Below are 23,837 nucleotides of genomic sequence, written 5' to 3'. Positions count from 1 at the left end.
GGAGACACAGAATCTGAAACAGGCTCCAGGCTCTGCACTGTCAGCACAGAGCCCAACGCGGGGCTCGAACTCACGGACCGCTAGATCATGACCTGAGCCGAAGTCGGCCGCTTAACCGACTGAGCCACCCAGGCGCCCCAATAGCTATTACTATTTTTAAGTTTATTTTGACAGAGAGAGAGAGAGAGAGAGAGAGCATGAGCAGTAGAGGGAGAGAGAAGAGAGAGAGAGACAGAATAAATCTTACTTAAGTAGGCTCCATGCTCGGTCCAGGACCCAGACACAGGACTTGATCCCACAACTGTGATCATGACCTGATCTGAAATCAAGAGTTGGATAGATGCTCAACTGACTGAGTTACTCAGGTGCCCCATTAGCTATTATTTTTAACTTTTTTTTTCAAGTCTGTATACTTAAAAAAAAATTTTTTTTTTAATGTTTATTTTTGAGAGAGAGAGACCGCGTGAGCGGGGAGGGGCAGAGAGAGAGGGAGACAGAATCTGAAGCAAGCTCCAGGCTCTGAGCTGTAAGCACAGTGCCACCTGATGCTGGGCTTGAACTCGTGAACCTCAAGATCATGAGTCAAAGTTGGAAGCTTAACTGACTGAGCCACCCAAGTGCCCCACAAGTTTGTGTACTTTTTATTAAGTCAATACTCAGGAGCATTTTGTTTTTATAAAGAAACATTAAAAAAAGAAATAACGTGTAACATTTGGATAAGTGAAGTTAGTAGCCAATTTCAGACCCTGTAAATGGGAAACTTTATTTCCAAAAATCAATAGATTTAACAATTATTGCTGGATTACCAAGTGTACTTAATAAAAATCCCAGAAAGTGCAGTGACTTATGGACTGTAAATGCCACTTTAGGGGGAAATAAGTACTGCTTAACCAGTTCTTTAAACTGAAAAGATATTCATTTATATAATAAGATGTATTCAAAGAGTTCGTATAGTGAAAAGTCTTCCCCTGACTCAGAACTCCTAGCTTTCTTCCCAGACCCAAATACTGTTAACACTTCTGTGTCTCCTTCCACAATAATCTATGTGTGTACAAAAGTATACATGAGTATATATTACCCCTTTCCTTCTTTTTAACATGAATGAGAGTATGCACTTCTACATTTTACTTTTCTCCTAATAGCCCTTGGAGCTCATTGTGTACATATTACTACATATGCAAAGTTATCTAATATTAAATTCTCTAATATTTTATTATACGATTGTACCCTAATTTATTCAAACAGTCTTCTATTGGTGGAATTTTTGTTTTTAGTTTTTTGGCTTTTATGAACAATGCTCTCGTGCACTTTCTTATACTTACGTATGCATAAGTACATATCTGTAAGGTAAAGTTTTACAGTTGGCAAGACCTATCAAAAACATGCACTTGCTGTCCAAAGAGGGTAACCATGTAGCTCCATAATTTAAAAAAGAAAAAAGAATGTGAGGGGTTATATTTGAATACTTTCCAGGTGGTTTTTTCAGTGGCATGCTTTGGTGGAATCATGGTTTTTAGGAAGCTGAGTGGGGTTGTTGCATATTACATTCCTGCCTCTTCCCTCCCCCAGCTTTAGTTGTCTTCATTGCATTCCTGCCTGGGAAGTGTTCCCAGTGACCTGGGTTAGGCATTAAGATCATGGGAATCCAAGATTTTCCCATGTCTTCCAGCATGTTTGTTCACAAGAACAGGAAAACTTCCTTGCAACAGGGGAATTTTAACCACTGTCAGTCACTGGGGAATCTTTCATTGAGGGTCCTTTGAATATAGATATGGTCAAGGGGAGGAGAGGCTGTGATATCTTATAGTAGTGCATTGTATAGTACTTGAAGTGCCTTCTCATGTTTATGGGAAGTAAGTAGGCAGAAAGATACAGTGCCTCTCCTGTTGTTTTACACATGTAGTAAATGCCAGAGACAGGTCTAGAATTCTGGACTTCTTTGTTGGGATTGTTTTGGGCTATAAGTGACAGAAAATGTGACTATAATGGCTTATTCAAAAAGAGTATTGTCTGGAGGTAGATGGTTGCTGATATTTGATCAATGGTCAGTAGCTCAGCAATATCAGGGCCAGTGTTACTTTTTTGGCCATCCACTTGTATACGCGATAGCTGCTCTATCTCTAGCTATTACATTTGCCTTTAAGGCAAGAAGGGTTGAAGGGAAAGAGCAAGAACAAGGGCTGTGGCTATATCAGGAAAGTAAGTTTTCCTGTAAATCCCTCAGCAGATTCCTACTTCATTCTCATTGGCTAGAACTGTTCTGGCTACACTAAGCTTAAAAGGTGACTTTTGTTATGGTGTGCTTCCTACTATTTTGATGATGTTCAATGAAACATATTTAATCAGTTTGACTTAAGTGATATTAATTTCTAATTCTCTTTTTTTTTTTAATTTTTTTTAATGTTTATTTATTTTTGAGACAGAGAGAGACAGAGCATGAATGGGGGAGGGTCAGAGAGAGGGAGACACAGAATATGAAACAGGCTCCAGGCTCTGAGCTGTCAGCACAGAGCCCGACGCGGGGCTTGAACTCATGGACCATGAGATCATGACCTGAGCCGAAGTCGGCCGCTTAATTCACTGAGCCACCCAGGCGCCCCAATTTCTAATTCTCTTTATATTTAGAGTTTATAATTTAAATATTGTATACTATCTTATTTTTTGAGTGCTCCAGAACCTTAGCTCCTATCTAGATTTTAAATTCCTTTGTGTCTGAGACTAGATCTTCTACTTTTTGTGTAAGACATAGTCTCAACTTGAGTATTAATGAGAAAGGAGCTCCGATATCATTAAGCCCATATTTAAGGCCCCTAGTGAGTGTATAAGAGTGGACTGGTAACAAATAACTTAGTGAGTTAAATTGATTAATGAAGGTAGACGTAGAGAGTGAAAACTTTAAAATGAGAATAATAAAGACTCCTCTATTCAGGGCAAAAGACTATGGAGAATGGATTTACTTGGATATGCAGTACTCTTTTCTATGCCAGTAGAGGCCATAACTATGTTAATATGCCTCTTTAATTCATAGGGTGAGAGGGCAGAACAATGTGGAAAGAACATTGTGTTGATGTTAGGAGCCTCAGTTTTGGATCTAGTTCTGCCTTTACATAATTGTATGATACTGGGCACATCATTCTCTCTTCAGCTTCCTCTTCTAGAATGGGAATAATAATTGCTGCTTTACGGGATTGTTGGAGAGTATTTGAAATACTATGTATTTACTACTTCATGGCACCTGGCACGTATAAGTACTTTTGGTAACTGTTTTTACCATGATCATTAGTATTATTGTTCTGTTGATCTTGGAAGAGCCTTTTTTGCTGTAATTAATCCTTATCTATAAACTGCAAAAGTTATTAAGATTCCTTCTGATTCCAAAATAATCATGTTTCTACACTAAGTACCTCAACTGGGGCATTGTTATAAAGGTATCTGTGGAGTTCTGGCTGCATTGAGTTCATAGGAGAGACCATGGAAAGATGAAGTTCTCTGGTGTATGGATTGATGTCACTATGTAAACCAAATAATTATTAGAATAAATGTTTCTCAGGCACTCAAGTACCTTCTGAATTACCCCAATCCACTGAGAGAAGCTAACGAAATACTGGCCAAACCACTGAGCAATGAAGTTGGGTGTAACTACTCTTATGATTTATCTCAGAGCATAGGTATAGTTGTATACTATAAAGACAATGAGTGCTGAGGGTTATTAGTGCCCAGAATTGGTGACATTGTGGGGAACTGGCATACCTCTGGTGATATAAGTTCCTTTTTAGGAACGGTTTTACAGTTTGTATCAAGAGTCAGCAAGTCCACTTCTAAGAATTTCTCTTAAGGGTAGGGGCTCCTGGGTGGCTCAGTTGGTTGAGCGTCCGACTTCAGCTCAGGTCATGATCTCATGGTTCATGGGCTCGAGCTCCGCATTGGGCTCTGTGCTGACAGCTTGAAGCCTGGAGCCTGCTTGGGATTCTGTGTCTCCCTCTCCCTCTGCCCCTCCCCCAGTCATGTTCTGTCTCTCTCAAAAATGAATAAACATTAAAAAAAAAAAAAGGAATTTATCTTAAGGTCATACTTAAGGATGTGTACAGAAATTGAACTACAAGGATATTCTTCTAGTAGTATCTTTAAAGTGAAAATATTGGAAAATGCCTAAAAATAGGGGATACGTAAATTATAGTATAGCTGTCGATGAAATATCTATATATATATTGACATGGAAAATGCTCACAATATGTGAAGCAGATTTCAAATATATGTGTGTATATAGAGAAAAAATGAGAGAGAGAGAGAGAGGGAGACAGACTGAAATAGTGTGGTATTGTAGATTATTATTTTTTATAGGAGCTTTTTTTATGATTTCTTTAATGAGCATGAATTTTTATAATAAAGGCTTAAAGGTACTTAATTTAATAAATGTGTATGCAAGTAATTAGTGGTATCTACTTCTCTTCCAAGATACAGAATACTTTAAAGTACATGTTGTTCCCTGGATGAAGACAAATGGCTCATTGGATTTCATAGGGAAATTATTTGCCAGTGAGTGTGTCCTTCAGACTGTTTTTGAAACTACTTCCAGATATTTTCTTAACCGTAAATGGCTAGAGTGGGGGCTGACTTTAAACCTACACAGGTTTCTACGGGAGAATGTAAAACTTTGTACACCGGAGCAGGGATGGGCCCATACCTTTGACTTGTTTCTTTGACCTAATTTACATGTCGTGCCTTTTATGTGTGTGTGTGTGTTTTTTTTTTTTTTTTTTTTTTTTTGAAATTTTATTTTTAGCAATCTCTCTACCCAGCGTAGGGCTCAAACCTACAATCCCGAGGTCAAGAGTGGCATGCTCTACTGACTGAGCCAGCTAGGTGCCTCCTTTTATGTATTTCTTTCTTTTTTTTTTTTTTTTTTTCAATTTTTTTAATGTTTGTTTATTTTTGAGACAGAGACAGAATGTGAGCAGGGGAGGGTCAGAGAGAGAGGGAGACACAATCTGAAGCGGGCTCCAGGCTCTGAGCTCTCAGCACAGAGCCCGACATGGGGCTTGAACTCACAAACCGAGGGACCGTGACCTGAGCCGAAGTCAGACACTTAACTGACTGAGCCACCCAGGTGCCTATGAAAATATTTCCAAGGAAAGAAAACCTGTAGTTGGCAAAACGTACTAAGTTTTTACTAGGTATAAGATACCGTTCTGAGAACCTTGATGGTTGAGGTATACACAAGTGAATAAAATCCGTCCTTGTCTTCAGGAATTTACGGTCTACTAGGAGAGGCATTTGCATAGTTAACTAATATAAAATTGAATGGTAAAGCATTATGGCCTTGGAGAGGTAGCAATTAGTATGATAGGTAGAAATTGGGAAAGTTTGTAGAGGATTGAATTGGACTTTGAGTAATGAGTAAGATTTTAGTTAGTAGGTGTAAAATTTAATGGTGTGTTTCAGAAATTGGGTTATTCAGGGCAGAGAAAGAGTAGTGGGATGTGGGAGAGGCTAGAAGTGAAAAAATGGTAGGTTGAGGGAAAATAAAATAATGAATGTCAAACACCTAGTATGGTACTTTGCCTGGCATGTTGTAGGCACTCATCAAACTTTGCCTCCTTCTAATTCCAACACATTTATCTCCAGGAATATCTTCAAGTTACCAAAAAAGAAAAGTTAACTTTGGGGCACCTGGCTGGCTTAGCCAGTAGAGCATGAAACTCTTGATCTTGGGGTTGTGAGTTTGAGCCTCATGTTGGGTGTAGAGATTGCTTAAAAAAAAAATCTTTGAAAAAGAAAAGTTAACTTTTAGTTTGGTTTGAAAAATAAGGTGTCTTGTCCAGGTTATTTTCAGAATTGCAAATGTGGTAGTAAAATCAAAGTAATTGCTGGGGAATCAGTACCTTAGATTAATGCACAACCAAGTTTCTGAACCATTTCTTTTCATTAGAAGGTGATCTGTTGAGAAGAGTGAGTACTGGGAAAAACCTGCTCTTCTGTGCCAACGCAGGGGACAATGTCACAAGTTAAAACTTCTTATTCCTATGATGCTCCCACGGACTTCATCAATTTTACCTCTTTGGATGATGAGGAAGATACCCAAAACATAGATTCTTGGTTTGGTAAGTGTCTGCTTTTTCAGGCCATTTTAAGGGTTAGTAGCCCGCTTTGTTCTGAGTACCTTTCAAAAAAATAGTAGGAATTTCAAGAAAATAACTAAAATATAAATTATTTTCTACACCAAGATATTTTATCATTTATGATATGATAGAAATAATTGAAATGCCCAGTGTCTTAGGAGTGGGCTATCAGTGTTATTTTGCAGTTAGGAATAGTAAATATTTAAGCATTAGGGATATATGGAAAAATCCAGATGAAACAAAGTTGAGTGAAACTCTAAGATTCAAAACATGTCTGTAGTGATAGCAGCCACATAAAAACTTGCTCTACTGCCATTGGGCATAGAATCTAGTATTCCAGTTAGGATACTGACACTGATACAGTCTACCCATCTTACTCAGATTTCCCCAGTTTCACTTGTACTCATACTCATTTCTGTAGTAAGTTCTATGCAATTTTATCACTTGGGTAGGTTTGTGTATCTACTCCCACTGTCAAGATACTGAACAGTTCTAACATCACAGGCATTCTTGTGTTGCTTTTTTATAACTACAGTTACTGCCCTATTGCTTCCCCTCACTGATTCATTTTTAGCTGGAGGGATTATGCTACTCAGAACCCAATCCCCAAACAGAAATGGGATTGCCTGGTGTTGAGTCATATGATTTGATGCAAACCCTGACACCAGGCCAATAATAAATAAGGATGTGGTTATGTTTTTATAGTATTTTGGGATAACATGGTGAGACCAGTGATATGTCAGGCTAGTAGTTGCTAGGGTCCCTTCATTTTATTCTTTCTCATATACTTATCTTCTGTATTTAAAAAAAAAAAAAATGTGATGGGAGAAAAAAAATGAGTCCATTACAGCTGCACTTATCACTTACAATGCAGTGTCCACGTGTGGTGGCACATGCCCTTCTCTTGCAAAAGGCCTTTAATGGTATCCGTTGGAGAAGGGGTCTGTTGGAAGTGGTGTGGAGGAAAGGTGAAGAGGACCAGCTGCCCTATAAGGATCTTCCCATGTCCTTGCATTACTGAAACCTTGAGGAAGACAACCCTGGGTTTCTTTAAAAACAAGATAGAAAATATTTGTACAGCGAAACTGGTAAATACCATGTCGAAGAAAAAACTTAATCCTACCATTCTTTCAAAACCACCTTAGTTCTAATACATTATTTTCTAATTCTCTTCCAAATAATCATATCTTTTTATACAGTTGCACTCTGATTGTACATGCACAGTGTTATTGCTGGAGCTCACCACATTCCTGAAGCTTCTGTTTGTTGGTAGGCAGTTGGTAGGACAGATGTTTCACTGCTTTGCCCTCACTTTTGGGCACAGGAGAACCGAAGGTAAAATCCCTTGGGAGAGCCTAGCTCTGTTCCATCCTCACACACCCACTTCTTACCAACCAGTTGAAAGAGAACCTCAACTCAAACAGACCATAAGATGTCTCTTGTAAGCCCTGCAGATCTTAATAGCTACAGTTTTCTTTAAGAGCAACATGATGTATTTAGGTGGTAGATTAGGCCAGTTCATGCTTATATGGTCCTAAATGTGTATCAAACAAAGATAAGTAGCTATTCACAATGCAGAGTCTGCACTTCTCCTTTTCTGTAATACATTGTTCAGTGTTGCCAGTGTTACAGTGATAGTTTTTATAGTCTCTATCTGTGACGTATAATGTGTACTCATTTCATTTTGATCACAAGAACTTTGTACTTGCCAAATGTGCTGGAAGCGTACTAGTAGGGGCTTTAGGCCCCATTTACAAGTGCATAGGACTGATTTATTTTGCTTCCTTGCTGATTGTTTAAATGATGCTCTTTTTTTCACAGAAGAGAAAGCCAATTTGGAGAACAAGTTTCCTGGGAAGAATGGCATAGGAGGGCTTTTTCAGGGCAAAACCCCTCTGAGGAAGCCTAATCCTCAGCAAGCTATTGTCACACCTTTAAGACCAGGTAAGAAAGAACATCTTAGGAAAAAGCTCTTTGGTAGAATGGTGGAACAGTGTGTTATGGGCCTGAGGGATCTGGGGGAATTACATAAATGTTGTATCCTTTGGTTTATTATTGGTGAAATGGGCCAGTTTCACTTTATGGTGAATGTGACACTAATGATGTACTACGCTTTTTTTTTTTTTTTTTTTTTAATTTCTTGGAACTTAAGCTAACATAGACTTTTACTGCCAGATACAAAACTCTTTTCTTTTTATGACAAGATTTAACATAACATAACCTGAGTCTGGCTGGGAAACAAAGCAGTAGGAGAGAAGAATGTACTGCTTGTCATTGCACAAGAATTCTTTGAGTCATGTATCTGATTCTAAAAGATAATTGGCATTTAAACTGGTGGTTACTAAGTCTGCAGAATATTTTCTATTTGATCAGAACAAAAAAAAGGATTTTTAAGAGATCATAAATCCTTAAAAATTACTTTTTTGAAGTAACAGCCATATTTAGATATGATTCACATGAACAAATCACCCAAAGTGTACATTTCAGTCTTAAAAAAAAAATTTTTTTTAATGTTTTATTTTTTGAGAGACAGAGAGAGACAGAGCGCAAGCAGGGGAGGGGCAGAGAGAGAGGGAGACACAGAATCCAAACCGGCCTCCGGGCTCTGAGCACAGAGCCTGATGCAGGGCTCAAACCCACAAAAGAGAGATCATGACCTGAGCCAAAGTCAGACACCTAACCAACTGAGCCACTCAGGCTCTCCATCAGTGTTTTTCACAGTACAGTCATAGAGTAGTTGTACAACCAATACCACAATCAATTTAGAACATTTGAAAATTACTCTTAATGGATGAATCTGAAACTGGCTCCAATTAGACCGTTAAGTAGAGGAGTCATACCAGGAAATAGCTGTATTTCTAGCAAACTTTTGTAGTTTACAAAGTCTAAGCTGTTAGGATGACTTTCAAATAATTAACTCATGAGTACAGATGATATCTATTGAATTTGGGATTAGGGCAAGGACCCTGAACTTTTGCATCCATCGTCTTAATTGCAGAAGGGGTTAGAACTGTATGGCATGTTTCACTTGCCATGCTTGGAATGCCTGTGGCCTCAGTGCTGCATCCTCAGGTAAATTACATTAGTTCATTAGGCATGGCAGATTTTCTGTTGCCTTGGTGGTCTTTGTGCTCTTCTTTAATTGAAAGAGTATGTACTGTTACCTAATTTGTCTGGACCACTTTCAGTTGAAGACTGCTTTGTCAACAGTGTGCCCCAAAGCAAGAAACTTCTGTTGGGTCTGTCATGTGGCAAAAACCATGCACATTGCTTACGTGCATGCCCCTTAGGCCCCTCAGAGTCTGTGTTCTTTCATATTACATATTTTCACCTGTCTTATGAGTATTGTTCCCTCTGCATTCAATTCTTAATGTAATTGAAAAGTTCCTATTCATCATTCAAGGTCCAGCTCAAATATCCTTTTTTCTCTGATTCCTCTTATTGTGTTCTCAAAGCACTTTTCATACCTCTATTTTAATTTCAATTTTATTTTGTGTTGCTAATACAAAAAAAATAATTGATTTTTACATATTAATCTTTTATCCTGCGACCTTCTAAGCTCACTAGTTTTAGTAGTTTTTTTTTAATAGATTCCATCAGATTTTTACATAGATGATCATATCATCTGCAAATATGCCTTTTATTTCTTTTTCTTGCATACTGTACTGGCTAGAACCTTTAGTAGGATGTTGGATAAGAGTGGAAAAGGTAGACATGCTTGTCTTATTCCTGTGCGTTCAGGCTTTTACCATTAAATATGATGTTAACTGTAGTTTTTTCATAAATATCCTTGATCAGGCTGAGGAAATTCCCATCTATTCCTATTTGCTGATAATTTTTTATTTGGAATGGATGTGAGATTTTGTCAAATTCCTTTTCTGCTTATATTGAGATGATTATATGATCATTTTTCTTTTTTTGGTCTGTTACTGTGTTGAATTACACTGATTTTCCAACGTTAAGCCAACCTTGCATTTCTGGGATGAACCCCAATTGGTCATGATGGTATTTTTTCTTTGTATGCATTTTTAGGTTATTTGCTACATTTTTGTTGAGAATTTCTGTATATATTTTTCATGAGGTATATTGGTCTGTAGTTTTCTTTGTGATACCTTTGCTTGTTTTGATAAATACCTTACTCTATATATTCCCTTCTCTTCTTTTTTTTTTTTTTTTTTTTTTTTGGAGGAATTTGTGTAGAATTAATATTAGGTCTTACTTAAATGTTTGGTAGAAGTCACCATTAAAGCCATCTGGGTCTGGACTTTTCTTTGTACAAAGGTTTTTTTGTTTTTTTTTTTTTAATTTTTTTTTTCAACGTTTATTTATTTTGGGGACAGAGAGAGACAGAGCATGAACGGGGGAGGGACAGAGAGAGAGGGAGACACAGAATCGGAAACAGGCTCCAAGCTCTGAGCAGTCAGCACAGAACCTGACACGGGGCTTGAACTCACGGACCGCGAGATCGTGACCTGGCTGAAGTCCGACGCTTAACCGACTGTGCCACCCAGGCGCCCCCCAGCTTTCTTTTGATTAGTGTTAGCATGGTGTGTTGATATTTTAAGAACATTTTTTGTAGGGAGAATATAAATTTTTTTATTCTAAGATTTTATTTTTAAGTAATGTCTACACTCAACATGGGACTCAAACCTACAACTTTGAGATGAAGAATCACATGCTGTACCTACTGAACCAGCCAGGCACCCCTATAAAATTTTTTATGTTAATTTTTTATATTAAATTTTTAAAATTTAATCCTCTCTGATTATAAATGCGGTAAGTGCCTCTGTTATAGCCTTGACACAATATATTATCATTTTTTTGTTTCTTTTTCTCCCCTCTAGGAAAAAATTTCTTTAGGCGATGAGCCAAATGATTGTTCTCTGGAATAAATAATGCATGAAATGCGTTTTCATGGCCTGACTTCTTCCCTGTTATCTGGTTGAATTTTTTGTCTTTTGTCAAGGCTCTCAGTTCATAAGTTCATAAGCTATACCAGAAAATGCTATTTCTTCCATGAAGACTTTTTTTGATTATTCTTGTCTCCTTATTCTTATAGTACTTTTTTGTTTCTGTTTCATGATGGCCATGGTAACATCAGAATACATTATGATAAAATATCTCCTTCCCCTTTCCACCCTTAGATTCCCTTTTCCCAAATGCTGTATTTTTAAACTCTTAACTGTTTTTAATTTGTGGAGGAGAGAAAAACCAATGGTTATACCCATAATGCCTAATAATATGATTATATCAGCATTAAAAGGCAGAGATACTTTTTTCTGAAGTGATGACTTAGGCTGGCAGATAGGCCCTGGATACTTTGTTTCTGCTTCAAGCAAAGTAGATTTTATAAATTCATCTTCTGTATAAGATTTCACTGGAACTAAAGGTTCCACTGCTTAGAGGGGCTTTATACACACACACACACACACACACACACACGCACACACACACACACGCACACACATATAGATGTGTCTCTCATATCTAGCTTACTTCCTTGGAATTTGAGTGCTAACTAGTTTTTGCTCTTCCACAGTTGACAACACTTACTACAAAGAGGCAGAAAAAGAAAATTTGGTGGAACAGTCCATTCCATCAAATGCTGCTTCTTCCCTGGAAGTCAAGGGAAACACCTCAAGAAATACTCCAGCACAGCCACAGAGGTAAGACTGTTTTAGGGCTCCAAAGTGGTTTTTATGTTAATAATGTTCACAGAATAGTTACTGTCAGGGTACCTACTATGTGTCTCATACTATATTAGGCTCTTTATTTTACCTCATTTAATCTTCATAACATTTATGAATTGTAGGTAATATGCTTAACTTATTGATAAGGACTTAGAGGTACTAAGTTGCTTAAAGTTTATTGGTTCCAGAACCCTTGCTATTTGCACTATCAATATGGATTGACTTTATTTGTGTGGATATATGACAGACTTTTTTTTTTCCTATTTATATATTATAAGTAAACTTCATAAGGGCAAGCATTATGTATCCTTACTGTGCCTAACAGTGTCTGGCAGGAGCAGAAACTGAATATTTAAATGCTTGATGAATGAATAGATGGGTGGGTTAAGCTGCAATCTTGGCACTGGTGAACTTAAAACAGTTAATGTCTTTGAATGTTGTATTTGCGTCAGTATCTTTTTTTTTTATAACAAAAATACCATGTTTGGGAGCTGTCAGTATTAGTTGCCTTCAGATGGCACTAATCAGAAGAATATTCAGGTTAGGTTTTTTTGTTTTAAACTTTCAACATCTAATAATTACCATCCACTCATAAAGTTTAAATTGTAAGACCGTTTATTGCTTTATACTTCGATGTTACCTAGAATATCCTCAAGGAAGAGGGATGACATAATATTATTTTATATTCAGAAGTGATAAAACTACCATTTGCAAAGCCTCATGCTGGTATAAAGGTATTACCTTTTGAGATTGGTATCATACAAGCTTATCCTAAACTTTTCTGGTAAAGAAGCCCATTTTAATAAAAAGAATTCTATGAAATTTCAGTGAGCTAGGCATATATCACAAGAGTCTTAAGAGATTGCTACTGGTTGATTCTATGGTTTCTGTTCCATGTTTAGATTGTAAATTGAGGCCTACAGATTCCTATAGATTGCTTCAGAATCCCGGAAACTGTTAGTGTCTTCACTTCTCTATTCTGTATATGTATATGATTGCTAAAATTGTCTTTCATCCTGATTGAATGCTGAATGCCTTTTGGAAATGACGGTGTGAGAGGAAGCCAGCTACTATTAGAGACCTGAATGATTTTTTGTTTTATTTTTAAGGCAGGTACTTCTACCACTCAAAACTTCAGTTTACTGAGAATAATCATATCCTCCAGGCTCCTCGTAAGAAAGGGCCAAATAAGATGGCATGTGACAGTACTTTGTAAATGATATTGCACTATGAAAATGCATAGTAAGTAAAACATTAGTGCCATTAATCTCAGATCTCAGATTTATCTGAGTCCAGAGTTACCTAATCGAGAAAGGAATGGCAGATGGAATAGGAAGGTGTAGATAGTCATACAAATTCCATTTTATTTTATTTTCACGTGGTCTCAATGGATAGGCTAAAACATGTCCAAAACTTCTTTGACACAGAATAGTTAAGAGTCAATAAGGCCTTAGTGTGTAATAATAATTTTTCCATGGAGGTGTTGCTTTACCATAAATACATGTTTTAATTTTTGGCATCTCATCCCTTAGTCATTTCTCCCTAAAGACACCCAGCAGTTCTTCTCTTGACTTCATAACATCATTGCTGAATTTAAATAAGGTCCAAAATGGTTGTGTGTTCATGTGTTTTGCCTTCTTCCTTTCTAATTTGTATGATTCCCAGTCCCGTTTTTAAAAATTAACTAGTTTTGGGGTGCCTGGGTGGCTCAGTCTGTTGAACTTCTGACTTCAGCTCAGGTCATGATCTCACGGTTAATGAGTTTGAGCCCCGTGTCAGGCTGTGTGCTGACAGCTCAGAGCCTGGAGCTTGTTTCGGATTCTGTGTCTCCCTCTCTCACTGTCCCTCCCCCACTCGTGCTCTCTCTCTCTCTCTCTCTCTCAAATAGATAAACATTAAAAAAAATTTTTTTTTAAATATTTATTTATTTTTGAGACAGGGAGAGACAGCATGAACGGGGGAGGGTCAGAGAGAGAGGGAGACACAGAATCTGAAGCAGGCTCCAGGCTCTGAGCTGTCAGCACAGAGCTCGACGCGGGGCTCAAACTCACAGACTGCGAGATCATGACCTGAGCCGAAGTCGGATGCTTAACCGACTGAGCCACCGAGGCGCCCCTAAACATTTTTTTAAAAAAGGTAAAAGTTAACTAACTTTACTGGGTAATAATTTGCATATAGTAAAATGTACAGATCTTGGCCGTACGATCTGATTAGTTTTGATAAATATATACCACCATGCAACCATAACACCACAATCAACATATATAGTACATTTTCATCACCTCAAAAGTTCTCTCATCCTAACCCTTTATAGTTAATTCTTACTGCTTTTTCTACCTTCTCACTCTCTCACCTCCTACCCAGAGGCAAAACTGTTCTAATTCCTGTCACTGTAGATTATTTTTTTCCGTTCTAGATGTTTTTATAAATGAAATTTATGGTACTCTTTTATAGCTGACTTCTTTTCACTTAGCGTGTGCTTTTGAGATTCATCCATGTCCTTTCATGTTAGTAGTTTGTTCCTTTTTTTTTTTTTTTTTTTTAATTTTTAAATTTACTTTTGAGAGAGACAGAGAGACAGACAGTGAGAGGGGGAAGGGCAGAGAGAAAGGGAGACACAGAACCCGAAGCAGGCTCCAGGCTCCGAGCTGTTAGCACAGAGCCTGATGTGTGGCTCGAATCCATGAAGCGTGAGATCATGACCTGAGCCAAAGTCAGATGCTTAACTGACTGAGCCACCCAGGCACCCCAGTAATTTGTTCCTTCTTATTGCTGATAGTAAGTTCTGTTGAATGGATATGCCACAATTTATTTATCCATCCACCAGATGATGGGCATTTGGGTTGTTTCCATTTGGGGGCTATATAGAGCTGCTCTGAGTAGTTTTGAGGACATATGTTTCTCTTGAGTAAATAATTAGGACTGCAGTAGCTGGATCATAGTGTTAAATGTATGTTTATAAGAAACGCCAGAAAGTTTTCCAAAGTGACTGTACCGTTTACATTCCCACTGGCAGTATATGAGAGTTTCAGTTGCTCCGTATCCTAGCCAACATTTGGTATTGTCCGTCTTTTTAATGATATTTCATTGGTTTTAATTTGCATTTTTCTGATGACTAATAACGTTGATCCATATTTTCATGTGATTATTGGCCATTCATATATTTGCATACATAGCTGGCCGCTTTTTTAGTCTGGTTCCCTGCGGTCTCCCCCAGACCTGTGAAAGTAGAAGTCAGCCAAGACTTTGAGTAGAGTTTAAGTGTTCATCCTCAGGTTTAAGTGTTCATCCTCTCTGTGGTTCTCTTGTTTCTGAGGTCTTGTCTCTAAATTTCTGCCAGCTCCAATGTTTGTCTATTGACACCTCAAGCAAGTAAGATGTTAGTTTTGTGCCATCTTACTATATGCACAGTGGGGGTTACATTTATAAAAAAAAAGCAGCAAACTCACCAGTCTTACGTGGTGTGGTTTTATTTTTTAAGGATGGACACCTCACCAGTTTCTGCTTGCCTTTTTGCTGGGCTCCATGGGTGTCCTCTAAACATACATGGTTTAGCAGTCAGGCAGGAATTTGTGCCGAGGTTTTGCTCAGATTTTGAGTGACATTTTTTCTGTGGCTCTTTCACTTTCAGGATTTTCTTCTAAATTTCTAGGTGTTATACTGGCCTTGAATTTTTATCTTCTATTATCTCTAGCCAGTGAGACTGGAATTTTCTGCTGTTAGAGCTGCTACATTTGGGGAGTACCTCAGGCAAAAAAGCTACCAACTCATAATTTTTACCCTTTGCAGTTGTTTTTCATGGATAAATGTGCCTCTGTTTTCTGCCTGCTTTTGGTCACTTTCCAGTGCCTTCAAATGGTTGTATTATTGTATCTTGTCTACATTTTGTAATATGCACTCTTCATTACTCATTCAATACATTCATTTCTTCATTCCTTAATTCAGTAAATTTGCTCTTCATTACTCCATGTAATTTTTTTATGAGTACTTTCTTTTAGAGATTAATATGAAATATTTGTAGATGAAAGGTAGACATTTAGTTAGGATTCATTTCGAAATCCAATAGAATGGATGGAAGGAAAATTGATACATGATTGGGATTGGCTGTGAGTTGATAATTTCTGAAACTGAATGATGAGTACTCACTAGTCCATTTTATTCTCACTTTTAGTTTTTTAGTATTTAGAGAAAGAGAGAGAAAGAAAGCACATGTGCATGGGAGAGAGGCAGGGAAAGAGGGAGAGAGAGGATCCCAAGCAGGCTCCACACTTTCAGTGCACATCCCAACATGGGGCTCAATCCCACAAACTGTGAGATCATGACCTGAGCTTGAAATCAGGAGTTGGACATTTAACCAACTAAGCCACCCAGGCACCCCTCTCCTTATTTTAAAAATATGCTTGAAATTCTTTGTAATAAAGACTTAAAAATTGGTACTCTGTGCAGTAGCATGAAAACCTGAAAATGTAGTAAGTCTTTACAGTGTTTAGGACTTTTATAAAAAAAGTGTTGAGAGAAATTAAACAAGATCTAAATAAATTGTAGGACATACCATATTTATGGATTGGGGGATCAGTATTAAAAAGATATTAGTTCTCCCTAACTGATCTATAGATTCAGTGTAATATTCATTAAAATCCTAGTGGTTTTCACTGTGGACATTGATAAACTGATGCTAAAATTTATTCAGAAATGCAAAGGTCTGAGAATAGCCAGATACTTTCAAAGTACTAGTTGATAGCAAGACATATTATTATGAAGCTGCAGTAATTCAAGCTTTATGGTATTATCCAAGGATTAATGAGATCAGTGAAATCAAACAGAAATTCATGCACCCATCTATGGGCATGATATATGACAATGGTGTTACTGTAGACCTGTGGGGAAACAGTGCTCCCCCCACCCCACCCTTTAAAAAACAATGCTTTGCTAGTGGATATCCAGATAGAACAGAATGAAACTTGGTCCACCTTTGCATATAAAACAGTCAATTCTTTTTTTCTTTACATCCGGTGTTGGGGCTCAAACCCACAACCCCAAGATCAAGAGTCGTGTGCTCCTCTGACTGAACCAGCAGGGGCCCCTAAAATAATCAATTCTGGGTGGAATTGTAGCTCTAAATGTGAATGCTAAAGCTCATATAATGAAATATTGGAGAATATCTTCATGACCTTGGAACAGGGAAGGATTTTTTTTTTAAATAGTATACACACAGAAAAGCACTGACCATAATGGGGAGGGGTATTGATGTATTTGAGACATTTATCTAGTCACATGGTACCATAAAGAGAGTAAAAAGCCAACCCCCAAAGCGGGAAAAGATATTTGTGACACATAAAACCTACAGAGGGCTTATGTTCATAGTATATAAGGAGTTCTTACTAATCACTCAGGAAAGGATTGACAACCCAATGGAAAACAAGCAAGAGACTTGAACTAGTACTTTATCAAATAGGATAACCAGGGGCGCCTGGGTGGCTCAGTCGGTTAAGCGGCTGACTTCAGCTCAGGTCACGATCTCACGGTCCGTGAGTTTGAACCCCGCGTCGGGCTCTGTGCTGACCGCTCAGAGCCTGGAGCCTGTTTCAGATTCTGTGTCTCCCTCTCTCTCTGACCCTCCACCGTTCATGCTCTGTCTCTCTCTGTCTCAAAAATAAATAAACGTTAAAAAAAAAATTTTTTTTTAAATAAAAAAAATAGGATAACCAAATGGCCAGTGAACATGTGAAAAGTTGCTCTATCTCACTGGGAATCAGAAAAGCAAATTAAAACCACAGCAAGGTTTTACTGCATACCGGCTAAATTAAAACATCTGACAGTACCAAGTGTTCAGGAGGGTGTAGAGCAATGCAGACTATAATATAAACTCGCCAGTGTAAGTAAGCATAGATTGGTACAAGCACTTTGGAAACAACTTTTAATTGATATAACCAGCGTCCTATGACCTAACAAACGGTCTTAAAGCCTACACCCGCCAGCAACATGTGCACCTGTGCAGTGGACTGGATAAATAGTGGTACATTCCTACAGTGACTGTTATACAGCATTAAAAATCAGTGAATTAAAGCTACATGACTCAATGTGGCTGAATCTCACAAATATAATGTTGAGTGAAATAAGACAGAAAAACAATACTTGCAGTAATCTGATTATATTACCTGAAGGTTTTTTTTTTTTTTTTTAATTTTTTTTAATGTTTATTGCTTTTGAGAGACAGCACAAGTTGGGGAGGGGTAGAGAGAGAGAGACACAGAATCTGAAGCGGACTCCAGGCTCTGAGCTGTCAGCACAGAGCCCGACGTGGGGCTCAAAATCACGAACTATGAGGTCATGACCTGACCCAAAGCTGGACGCTTGACCAACTGAGCCACCCAGGCACCCCTGCCAGTGTTCTACTTCTTAGCCTGGGTGGTGATTTCATGAGTCTTTACTTTGTAATCATTTAACTTAATTTTTGTTTTGTGCACATTTTGGTATGTGTTAAATATTTTACCAAAAACGGGGGCGTGACTAAAAGGAGAAAATAAACACCTTAGTTACCAGGAGATCTGATCTCAAATTTCAAGTCTGATAGCAATTTGCTATGTAACAGGGTCAAGTCACCTCATCTTTATTGACTTTTACATTTATTTTTTTTTATTTTTTATTTTTTTTAAATTTTTTTTCAACGTTTATTTATTTTTGGGACAGAGAGAGGCAGAGCATGAACGGGGAAGGGGCAGAGAGAGAGGGAGACACAGAATCGGAAACAGGCTCCAGGCTCTGAGCCATCAGCCCAGAGCCCGATGCGGGGCTCGAACTCACGGACCGCGAGATCGTGACCTGGCTGAAGTCAGACGCTCAACCGACTGCGCCACCCAGGCGCCCCAATTGACTTTTACATTTAAAAGGAGGGAGTTGTATTAGGTGATTGCCTGTGTCTTAAAAGAAAAAAAATCCGTTGCATTTAAGTACCAACATTTTATGATGAGGTTCAAAAGCTATCAGTAAGGTAAAAAGTTTTTAGAGTGGAAATAATACCACAAAACTCTTTGTAGCCATTGGCAGTTTGACATACTTTCACATTTCTGGGGCACAATTGCATATCTGTAGTAGATACATTCATTTTGGATAAATTTTGTCAATTCCTATACCATAGGCGATCTACTAGACTCTCTGCTCAGAAGGATTTGGAACAGAAAGAGAAACATCATGTAAAAATGAAAGCTAAGAGATGTGCTACTCCTCTAATCATCAATGAAATTCCACCCTCCAAAAAAATGAAAGTGTAAGTAGCCACAGCTTCTGTCGTTTGGCATAGGTTTTACTCCTGTTTGCTCCTGTGGTTAACAGCAAACAGAATATATGGTGCTTGTTCTTATTTTTATCAGTTAGGAATGTATTTTGCTATAAGAAATAGCCTATTCACCTCGAGTGGTTTAAAGAATAGTGATTTATTTGCTTCACAGAAGTTTGCTGTTGGCTTTGGTTCAGTGACTGAACAGTGCCAGGGCATTGTTAGCTTTTTTTTCATACTTGTTACTCAAGATGGCAGCTCTGTGTTTCTTAGCTTCTTCCTTGTGCTTGTTGCCTCATTGTCACAAGATAGCTGCTATATATCTAGGTATCACATCCATGTTTAAGAGAAGAAGGAGAGTATGATGAAGAGGGGCAGCACCCATATCACAAAAGTGAAAATTTTTCAGAAACCTTGGTTATACCTCAGTTGCCCTACTGTGTCGCTTGAATTCTCCCCAGTGCAAGAGAAGCTCTCAAAACAAGTACAGCCTTTGTACATTGCCACCCTAAACAAAATTAGAATTCTATTGATAAGAAAGTGGAATAGATATTGGGAAGGCAGCTAGCTATCTGCCGTTTGTGCATTTTATGATAAGCAGTTGGAATCTCTCCCCACCCTCCTGAACCATCATCAGACAACTCTTACCTTGACTTCTGTTGGTGTTCTCAGAGTTTACTCATTTTTTTTAAAATTTTTTTTTTTAACGTTTATTTATTTTTGAGACAGAGAGAGACAGAGCATGAATGGGGGAGGGTCAGAGAGAGAGGGAGACACAGAATCCGAAACAGGCTCCAGGCTCTGAGTAGTCAGCACAGAGCCTGACACGGGGCTTGAACTCACGGACCGCGAGATCATGACCTGAGCCGAAGTCGGACGCTTAACCGACTGAGCCACCCAGGCACCCCAGAGTTTACCCATTTTATCCATTGGTACATACTATTGAAAGAATCTTGCGATTGAGATGTGCTTGTTGTCCGAATGAAAGAGAAAATTTAAGCCTTATGTGATAGATTTGGGGAGGAGAGTACAGCAGTGTATGCTTTAGGGAATTGAGAATATTTATTTTTTGTTCTTTTGAACTCAAGTTCTAACAAAAAAAAGAAGCCAGAGGAAGAGGAAGAAAGCAGTGCCCATCAAGATACCTCTGAAAAACATGAGTCTTCCCCAGAGAAAGCCAAGGGCCGACATACTGTGTCTTGTATACCACCTGTGAGGTATGTTTCTTTCCTGAATTTAAACTTTAGAGTCAATAGAGTAAAATTATAAGCAGGTACATCTGTAGTGTGGAGCACATGGAGCTTGGGAAACTAATAAAGCTGTAACTATGGTGAGGTGAATTGTTTTATGTCTTGGGGGATGCTCAAGTCTTAAACATTGAGGAAAATATACTATTAAAGCAAATTAAAAGGAATATAAAAGGAAAAAGTTAGTAAAAAGGTCCTTACTACCTGAATTGAACAGTTCCTATTTTACCAAGCTCCCTTCAGGTCTTTACGCAAGTAAAAAATGTATTTCTACAATCTGTGTATAAGTAACCTTTGGGATTTGTTTTCTTTGCTTGCCACAAGACTATTTCTTTTTTCTTTTTCTATACTATACTATAAAATCTTCCCATTTATCCTTTTTTAATAGCAAATACTCTATCAAATTATATTTACCGTTTCCTGTTGAAAATGTACTTACCAATTTTTCACTATTAGAAATAATCACGAACATCTTTATTGGTAGGGACTTTTCTTTGAGTAGTTTCTTCAGGCTGAGGAAAGAGAAATTCCTTGATCAAGCCTAGTTTTATGGCTACTGATATTGCCAATTTTATTTCTGAAATAAATGTATGAATTTACAATACCATCAGCTTTGAATGAATATTTTTATTTCCATGTACCCTGTCCACATTGAATTTGTTTTTTGCATTTAAAATTGTTTAAATTTACTTGATAAGATGTTGATGGCATCAACTTATTTTAATTTTTATTTGATTGCTGATAGGATTATATTACTGTTATTATGAACATCTTTTCCATATTTCCTCTTGGGTGGATTGTCTATTTCCTTTTCTGTTTATCTGTATGTGGTATTAGTGATAGTCTCATTGTTAAGAATGATTACTCTAAATTGAACTTTTGCTATGTGTCAGGTACTTGGGAAACACCCGATTTAATAGTCACCAAATATTCTGTGGGGATGAATATATTCCTCATTTTACAGTGGAGAAAACTGAGCCTCAGAGGGATTAAATATTTTTCTCAAGAGCACATAGGTAGAAAATGAAATGACATGGTTGGGATTTGAACTCTAGCTGGTTTCACTCCTAAGTGTCTCTTCTCCATCACAATGTATATTTTACATTTGTTAGTCTTTTGTCATATTTCTTGCAAATATTTTCCCCATTCTACTGGTATTTTAATCCTACTTTTTCTTGTGGCCTAAAAGCTGATCATTGTATAGTCAAATTTATGTCTTTTGCAATATCTTCTATAGTCAATTTTAGCTTTCTTTTTGAAAAATTTTCAATATCGTTATAACTTGTGCGTCTTGGTTTTTTTGTTTTTTTTGTTTTTTTTCATACTGTTACATAATTAAGTCAGTATCGATTTATCAGATAATCCTTTTTGGCTTTGATGATTATTTTATCACAGGTTAAAAATCTTGTCTGTCATACCTTTAGACTGTTTTGAATCAGGAGCCTCTTTCTTCTCTCTTACCTCCTTTACTGATTTTCCCTTTAGGCAAAAGATTCTAAAAAGTACTGAGGAGCAAGAGTTGGAGAAGAGAATGAAAATGCAACAGGAGGTGATGGAGATGCGGAAAAAGAATGAAGAATTCAAGAAACTTGCTCTTGCAGGAATAGGTCAGCTTGGCTCTGGTTGATTCTGATTTATGAGGGGTCCTTCCCATAATCTTGGTAGGGTTTTTAAAGTCTCTAAAGGATAAAAGTCTTTATTGGTTAGTAGCCAGTAGAAAAAGGTATGTTTGTTAGAAAGCTGGACATGGATATTCTTTATATCCCAATGATTGTTCCCTAGAACGTTTTATATACACCAGACTAGGGCGCCTGGCTGGCTCAGTTGACAGAGCATGTGACTCTTGGTCTCAGGATTGTGAGTTCAAGCCCCCATATTGGGCATAGAGGTTACTTTAAAAAAAATGGGGGGGGGGTATTATATATATACACCAGACCTTTCTTAGAGCGCACTGTTGCTCTCTGTCTCTAACTGTAGAACTCAAACCCATCTTTTGAGGCCCTTTTCCATGAAAACTTCCCTCATTTCTTCAAGGATAACTGATTCCTCGCCCCTTTTCCTTTCTAATTCTTTTTCTTTGTGTTAGAAAAAGAAGGAATTACGATTGAGACAGAAGATAAAGCCATTGGGCATGCCAGTTTTTTATTGTTGTTTTCCCATTTTAATTTTAGACAGAGGAAAAGACAGCTGAGTGAATCCACTTGTAGCTACAGAGGACAAGTAGGACTGAGGGAGCGAAAGGGTCAGAGTTCTGCTTTGCTCTGGCATACATAGAGTTATTATTGGTGGAGTCGAAGCTATAAAACCCTGAATACTGAGTTGAAAAAGCACCCCTGGAGTTTATAGGATTCCCTTCATAGACATGTTAAGTGTGCTTTTTAAGACAATTCATAGCCTTTCTTGTCAAAAGTATTCCAGTTACTGTGTGTCCAGAGCTATAACTACACCTAGGAGATGGGATTCTTCTCCCCTGTTCTACCTCTTTGCAGTTTGCCTCTGACCAGAGGTCCTCACACCAGTAGTGCTCAATGAATAAGGTACATATAGTAAGTAGTGTCCTTGAGCACTGATTCAAATTTGGGGCTATGTGTAGAGAGTGAACAATATTAAGATCCATGATGATAGAAATATCAAAAGGACTGGATAAAGGGGATTTACTGATATTCTCTATTCTTAGTGTTACCTATGTGTTTTACTCTGCTTCTTACTCAGGGCAACCTGTGAAGAAATCAGTGAGCCAGGTAACCAAATCAGTTGACTTTCACTTCCGCACAGACGAGCGAATCAAACAACATCCTAAGAACCAGGAGGAATATAAGGAAGTGAATTTTACATCTGAACTGCGAAAGCATCCTCCGTCTCCTGTAAGTTGATGGGCTAAATACATATTCTTGTTACTAATTCAGGGAGGATTTCGGGTGCAGTACTTGTGGTCACTATAATTGAGAGAAGCGTGTTTTTGAGTTAAGGTAACTCTAAACCCTCACTTTGCCCCATTAGCTATGTGATCTTGGAGAAGTCATGCGGCCTCTTTGGGAAGCATCTTAAGTTGCTGTGAAAACTGAATTAAGGATGTACATATGGAGCTCCTGGTAACTCAGTCATTTAAGCATCTGACTCTTGATCTTGGAACAGGTCATGATCTCACATTTGTGAGATTGAACCCCTCACCAAGCTCTGCCTGACAGTGCGGAACCTGCTTGAGATACTCTTTCTCCCTCTCTCTCTCTCTGCCCCTTCCCCACTTGTGCACACATGCACTTTCTCTCTCTGTCTCTCAAAATAGTTAAATAAACTTAAAAAAAAAAAAAAGAAAGAAAGCAGAGTGCATGGGTGGTTAAGCATCTGACTTCAGCTCAGGTCATGATCTCACGGTTTGTGAGTTTGAGACTGTGTCAGGCTCTGTGCTGACAGCTCAGAGCTGTAGCCTGTTTCAAATTCTGTGTCTCCCTCTCTCTGCCCCTCCCCTGCTCATACTCTGTGCCTCTCTCAAAAATAAACATAA

At 38.0% G+C, this 23,837-nt stretch overlaps 1 protein-coding gene across 9 annotated transcripts in view; it reads left to right on the top strand.

Annotated features, from left to right (window-relative positions):
• Window positions 1-23,837, top strand: part of TPX2 (TPX2 microtubule nucleation factor) — a 56,127-nt gene that overhangs the window by 8,877 nt on the left and 23,413 nt on the right. For 7 of the 9 annotated variants that reach the window (XM_011280841.4, XM_011280842.4, XM_019826677.3 and 4 more), the window contains 7 exons: window positions 5,930-6,101; window positions 7,941-8,063; window positions 11,659-11,785; window positions 18,948-19,076; window positions 20,174-20,302; window positions 21,818-21,939; window positions 23,045-23,196. In XM_011280841.4, coding sequence (XP_011279143.1) covers window positions 5,996-6,101; window positions 7,941-8,063; window positions 11,659-11,785; window positions 18,948-19,076; window positions 20,174-20,302; window positions 21,818-21,939; window positions 23,045-23,196 — 888 coding nt within the window. In that variant the 5' untranslated portion in view covers window positions 5,930-5,995. Of the gene's footprint in view, window positions 1-4,455; window positions 4,537-5,929; window positions 6,102-7,940; window positions 8,064-11,658; window positions 11,786-18,947; window positions 19,077-20,173; window positions 20,303-21,817; window positions 21,940-23,044; window positions 23,197-23,837 lie in introns of all 9 variants that reach the window. The other 2 variants (XM_023251359.2, XM_019826679.3) reach the window with 2 other exon arrangements.

Source organism: Felis catus, chromosome A3, assembly GCF_018350175.1.
Source record: "Felis catus isolate Fca126 chromosome A3, F.catus_Fca126_mat1.0, whole genome shotgun sequence".
NCBI lineage: Eukaryota > Metazoa > Chordata > Mammalia > Carnivora > Felidae > Felis > Felis catus.
This window is presented reverse-complemented; position numbering and strand designations above follow the sequence as displayed.